Raw genomic sequence first — 6,468 nt, 5'->3', positions numbered from 1 at the left:
TCCAAGGTCTTTTGCAGCCTGATTGATTCTCCGATGATTGTGACCCTGCAGGGCCCTGGGAAAACAAGAGTCCATTGTGACACTGCAGGGCCTTGTGGAACCATGCAGAACATAGTGACAGAGCAGGACCTGGTGTCATGATGGGACCATTGTGACACTGCAGGGCCCCATGGAACCAAGGGGCCAGGGCTGCTCCACAGGGACAGATGGAATGAAGGAAACATGTTTGACACCATGGTGGCCCTTGGGACCAAGAGGCCACTGTGTCGCTGTGGAAACAAGGAGACCATTGCTGCACTGCCAGACTTCATGGAACCAAGGATCAATTGTGACACTGTGGGACCTTGAGGGACCACAGTGCTATTGTGACACTGCAGGGCACAAGGATCCAAGGGACTTTGTGACAACAAGGGGTCCCATGGACCCAAAGGGACAACGTGACACTGGGAGGCCTCATGGAATCATGGAGACTATTGGGACATTCCAGGGACTCATGGATGCATGGTGTCACCAAGCTGTGTGTGAGTGTGGATCTGCTGTTGGGTAGGAGGGCTGTGCACAGGGCCCTGGAAAGGCTGGATCCAGGAACCAAATCCAACAAGGTGAGGTGTAACAAGTCCAAGTGCCGGGTCCTGCCCTTTGGCCACAACAACCCCTGAGGTGCTACAGACTGCAGACAGAGGGGCTGGAGAGCAGTCAGGCAGAAAGGGACCTGCAGGGACTGATGAAAAGCAGGCTGGACAGGAGCCAGCAGTGTGCCCAGGTGGCCAAGAAGGCCAATGGCTCCTGGCCTGGATCAGGAATGGTGTGGCCAGCAGGAGCAGGGCAGGGATTCTTCCCCTGGGCTCAGCACTGCTTGGGCAGCACCTTTAGTGATGTGTACAGTTCTGGGCCCCCAATTTAGGAAGGACATGGAGGGGCTGGAGCATGTCCAGAGAAGGGCAACAAGGCTGGCGAGGTGTCTAGAACACAAGAGCTGTGAGGAGCGGCTGAGGGAGCTGAAGTTGTTTACCCTGGAGGAGAGGAGGCCCAGGGAGACAAGGTGGTGTCAGGGCACAGGTTGGACTTGATCTCCATGGCCTCTTTCAACCTTGCTGATTCTGGGATTCTCTGAAACCACCCTTGGAGTAGTTGCAGGATGAGACCTGGGCCTCCTCTTCAGATGCTCCAGCAGCCCAGGTTCCTCAGCTTCTCCTGCCATCCCCAAAGCCCATCCTGTCAGTCCTGCAGAGCCTCTGCAGCCCCTCCTCACTGCCCAGAACAGGGAGCCCCAGAGCCAGATGCAGCAGCCAAGATGTGCCCCCCTGGCCTGGGGTGCCTCTGGCAAGGGAGCTGCACCAGGCAATGCAGGAGCCTGAAGACAATTCCTGCAGCACTTGTAGGATGATCCTGCTGCCCAAAGGGACATTCCCATGGTGCCAAGTCAGGAACTGCAATGGGGAGTGGGGCCAGAGAGGAAAGGGCAAACAGGGATGGGCTGTTTGCAGGGGAGGGAACCGGGGTGGGCAAGAGGTAGAAATTTGTATCAGGGAGAGTAAAGAAAGCAAAGATGAAGCCAAGGAAATGCTCAGGAAAGTTTGGGGGTGGCTGCCAGGCAGCCCTGGCTCTGAGCAACAGCGTCTGCAGTGGGACAGGAAACTCCCAGCTGATGGGAACAAACTTTCTGGCTGTCTGCACAGGCCAGGACAAAGCTGAGTGGTTTCCCTGGTGTCCCCCAGCCCTTGCTGGCCCCAGGGGCTGATGGCATTTGTGCTCCCTCAGGTGCATGTCCCCACAGCAACAGCATGGGGGTGCTCCCCCTGCTCTGTGCAATGCAAACAGGGGCTGCTGAGCCAGTGCTGCCGTGTCTGTGCCTGCAAGGATGGGGCACCTGTGTGAGCTGGGGGAGAGGTCAGGGCTGCAGAGGGGGGATGTTGTTGGCAGCTCCATGAGGACGCTCTGGGATGCTGCCCTGGGCTCTCCAGTGCACTGGGGATGGATCAGCCCCTGATCTGCTGCTCCTTTCCATCTCCCCCAGGGCCCTTGCAGAGCACCAGCCATGCTGTTTGCCCCCAGCCTGACCACAGCCAGCTTGGGGTTGCTCATGGGGGTTTTCTGTGCTGAGCATTGGCCTGGGCGTGATCTTGAGAGAGCCTGGGCAAGGAGCCTGGAGCCCCCAGGCCCTGGGCTGAGGCGTCAGCGCTGCCCCAGCAGAGCCCATGGCTTGTCCCTGCTGCAGCCCCAGCACTGCCACCCCCAGGGCTGTACCCGGCCCTGAGAGCACTCAGGCCCTGCAGCAACACCAGGGCCACCAGGGCAGCGGGGCAGGGCCACGGCAGCAGCACTGGCAACACCAAGTGCTGCTGCTGCTGGGCACAGCTGCTGGGCCAGCCCTGATCTGCCCCCAGCTCTGCACACAGACATTGCTGCTGCAGCTCCAGAGAAGGTAACAAAAGGGCATCTCTGCAGAAAACTCTGCTGGGAGATCCTTTAGTTAATTTAAAGGCACCAAGAGCTCATTGACACAGTCTGTGGCCACAGGGAAGGTGGAGAGAAACAAAATGAAAAATGGCAAAAACAATTATATTTATTAGTGGATAAGACTAAAAAAGTAAAATAAAAAGAGAAAGAACCTCCAAAATGAACCAAAAAGAAGGATCAAAGATGACTTTATTTCAAGTGGTTTGCAGAAATTGGCCAGCAGTTTAATGTTTATGAAACTATCCAGTCATCAGTTTCCACACTGCAGCCTTGAGCTCCTGGTTCCTCAGGCTGTAGAAGAGGGGGTTAGGGGCTGGAGGCACCACTGAGTAGAGAACTGACAGGGTCACATCCAGGGATGGGGAGAAGATCGAAGGGGGTTTCAAGTGAGAAAACACTGCAGTGGTGATGAACAGAGAGACCACCACCAGGTGAGGGAGGCAGGTGGAAAAGGCTTTGTGCCGTCCCTGCTCAGATGGGATCCTCAGCACAGTCCTGAAGATCTGCACATAGGAGAAAACAATGAACACAAAAGATCCAGAAAATAAACAGGCACTAACAGCCAGAAGCCGAAGTTCCCTAAGATATGATTTGGCACAGGAGAGCTTGAGGATCTGAGGGATTTCACAGAAGAAATGTCCCAGGGCATTCCCCTTGCAAAGGGGGAGGGAAAATGTATTGGCCATGAGCATGAGAGCATTGAGAAAGCCAATGGCCCAGGCAGCTGCTGCCATGTGGGCACAAGCTCTGCTGCCCAGGAGGGTCCCGTAGTGCAGGGGTTTGCAGATGGACACATAGCGGTCGTAGCACATGACAGTCAGGAGGAAATACTCTGCTGAGATGAAGAAGAAACTCAGAAATAACTGTGCAGCACACCCTGCACAGGAGGTGTCCCTGGTGTCCCAGAGGGAATTGTGCATGGCTTTGGGGACAGTGGTGCAGATGGAGCCCAGGTCAGTGAGGGCCAGGTTGAGCAGAAAGAAGAACATGGGCAAGTGCAGGTGGTGGCCGCAGGCTATGGCGCTGATGATGAGGCCGTTGCCCAGGAGGGCAGCCAGGGAGATGCCCAGCAAGAGGCAGAAGTGCAGGAGCTGCAGCTGCCACGTGTCTGCCAATGCCAGCAGGAGGAAGTGCCTGATGGAGCTTCTGTTAGACATTTGTTCTGTCTTGGCATCAGGATCTGTAAAAAAAGTAATGATGGAATAATTGTGCTTGAAGAGGACTTTAAATATCCCAGCACAGCCTGGAGGCACTTTCCCTCCACTGCCTTCCCAGGGCTCTGCTGCCGGGAGCTGTCCTTGCCAGCAGCTGCTTCCCTGTGCCCTTGGCTGGGCACTGCCACTGCTGCCAAAGCCCACTGAGACCTGGGGGTTCAGGTCTGCCATGCAGATTCCTCCCAGCTCTGGCACTGCCCAGGGGCAGCTGTGGCTCTGCAGGGTCTGATACGAATATCAGATCAACCCTGAGGAGGCTAGAAAAGCGACACTGATTCTGCCTGTGAGAGGCCTTGTGCTGATTTCTGTCACTTATTGGTTTATTCACATCTGAGAGAAATTTTTTCATTATCTTCACCCAAACTAAGAGATTTATATCTTTGGGAAATTACCATCAAGGCAGCCCAGGTCATTAGATTAAAAAAGCAGGATTTTCCCTTTTATGTAGCCCCTTTCTTGCTGTGCACCCTGTATAACCTATTTGGAAATGTTCTGCAGTTAAATGCCATGCTAAGAGCAGCCCTGAACAATGCAGCATCCTCCCCACACAAAGAGAACACTTCCAATCCTTACCAGCTTTCTCCTCCCACCCAGATCTTGTCCCCCAGTGCTGGGCGCAGCTGCCAGGGCTGGCTGAGAGCTGTCCCTGGCAGCCAGCAGAGTCCCTGCCCCAGCACAGCACCCTGGGCTGCAGGACCCTGCTCTGCAGGACAGCCCTGGGCACCCCTGGCTGCTCTACACAAGAGACAATCAGAGAATGTACTCACAGAGTCTGTAGGCATTGGGATGTTGCAGCTTTAGGAGATGGCTCCAGGAGCTGCAGCTGCATTGTCCTGCAGCCAGAGGTTCCTGTGCCAAGGGCTGGCAGTGATTCTGCCCCAGGCACTTCTCAGCACCTTCCCAGCCCTGACTGATTGAAGCTCTCTGTGCCTCTCTGCTGTGCCCAGGGTGGCTGCAGGCAGTGCCCCAGCCCTGCTGGGCTGGAAGAAGAGCTGCTCATCAAGAGAAATGTGCTTTTGAAGCTCTTCTTGGTTACCAGGAGCTGCCTCAGTGCCAGGAGCCCAGCTCAGCTCAGCAACACAGACAAAGCACAAGGACTTTAATGAGCCTCTGGGGCTTTGTGCTCAGGCCCTGAATATCAGTCTCTGAGAGGGAGCTGAATAAACATCTGTAGAACTCCAAGTTAGAATCCAACTCCAAAGTTTCTTGGACTTTTAATGGGTCCCACTGAGGGACACGACTGACAAAGTGTCCCCAGACCCCAGGCAGAGCAGAGAACTGGAGGCAGTGATGACAGGTGGGGACAAAGAGAAGCCAAGTCTTGGTGCCCTGGGGCACAGCAGGGTCTGTGCCACCAAGGGCTGAGAGGAGACACCTTGTCCTGAGGCCCTGGGGCCTCCTGGCACAGCCCCAGCCAGGCTGGGCACTGTCAGCCCCTTGTCCTGCCCTCAGCATCCCCCCCTAGCCCACATCCCTGTGGCCTCAAGGATCTGCTGGAAGGAGTCCCTGGGGAGCCTTGCTCAGCAATGGCCCTGGGGGCTCCTGAATGCTCCCTGCAGGGACTGCAGGTTTTTCACAGGACTTTGGGTTTGGCTTTTGCCTTGGAGTCTCTGAGAGGTTTGTGCAATCATGGCCTCCAATTATCTGCTGTAATTAGTCCCTGGACAGGCTTTGTCAGTAACAACACTCAGTGGGCTCTATAATGCTTCAAGGTACTTCAGTTATTTTAAGGTACTTGGTTGTTTCCCTTTTGATAGACACTCTGTGAGAGGTTTGTGGAATCATGTCCCCAGTTATCTGCTTTAATGAGTCCCTTGAGAGCTTTGTACTGACACTCAGTGGGCCCATTAATGCTTTGAGATACTCAAGATTTTTAAGGTACTTTGAATTTTCCTTTCTACACTCTGATTCTCTGAGAAGATTTTGTGCCATCCTGGCCTCCAATTCTGTCTTCCAAGGAGCCATTGAGGAGCCTGTGTCGGGGATGGACCTCTGTGAGACCCATTCAAGCTTTGAGACACTTTGAGTTTTTCCTCTGATTTCGGCTCTTGGAAAGGTTTGTGCAATCCCCTCTCAGGCCCTGAGTTTCAAGGGCTCAGTTCCAAATGTACCACAGGGCTCATTAGGATCAAGCAAGTCCTCACAAACCATGGCTCTGCCTTGATTTTCCTCAGCTCTGGAACAGTTCATTCGGAATATTTCTTTTTATATTTTTGGAGAAATATTTCAAAGAGCTTCTAAGAAATATGTATTCCTATCTTAAGGAATGTATTTTATTACTGTTCTCTGTAGAGAAGTGGTCATTGCAGCATTCTGTGATTGGTTTTGATCCAGGCTATTTCCTAAGGAGGTCTGGGGTGGTCAGTGAAGTTGTACCTTGAGAGCTGACCCAGTGTGGACAACCTTGCCCCAAATTCCCTATTTCCATGTGAAAAATAATTTTTACTTTCAAAATTTTAAATACTTTATTAAGACCTTATAAAAATACAACAGACGACTGAATAAAGAAAACAATACAGCATCAGGAGCAAAAAATTCAATCACCATGTGCATATCTACAGATTGGATGCTCTGTCTTTTATACCTCTAGCCCCTCCCAAAGCCTTGTCAATTGACTCCTTCTTCTCTGTCCAGTGGTGGAGATCACTGTCTTACACCTTGATTGGAGGTCAGGTGCTGCCATAATAACAAGCCAACCCTCCCAAATGCCCCGACTATTGAGGCCATCCTGTGATAACAATGCAAGGGGGAGGGGAAGGATAACTATACATATACAAAACTTCTCATAACATAT

The 6,468-nt window shown here is 53.1% G+C and overlaps 1 protein-coding gene across 1 annotated transcript; it reads right to left on the bottom strand.

Moving 5' to 3' along the window:
• Positions 1-2,699: 2,699 nt before the first annotated feature.
• Positions 2,700-3,449, bottom strand: LOC134434164 (olfactory receptor 14C36-like). Its single transcript, XM_063182846.1, has one exon. It carries the CDS (start codon positions 3,447-3,449, stop codon positions 2,700-2,702), a length of 750 nt encoding a protein of 249 aa, XP_063038916.1.
• Positions 3,450-6,468: the final 3,019 nt, after the last annotated feature.

This window comes from Melospiza melodia, unplaced genomic scaffold (genome assembly GCF_035770615.1).
Source record: "Melospiza melodia melodia isolate bMelMel2 unplaced genomic scaffold, bMelMel2.pri scaffold_32, whole genome shotgun sequence".
In the NCBI taxonomy this organism is placed as follows: domain Eukaryota; kingdom Metazoa; phylum Chordata; class Aves; order Passeriformes; family Passerellidae; genus Melospiza; species Melospiza melodia.
Note: the sequence above shows the minus strand (reverse complement) of the source record. Positions and strands in the feature narration are given on the sequence as shown.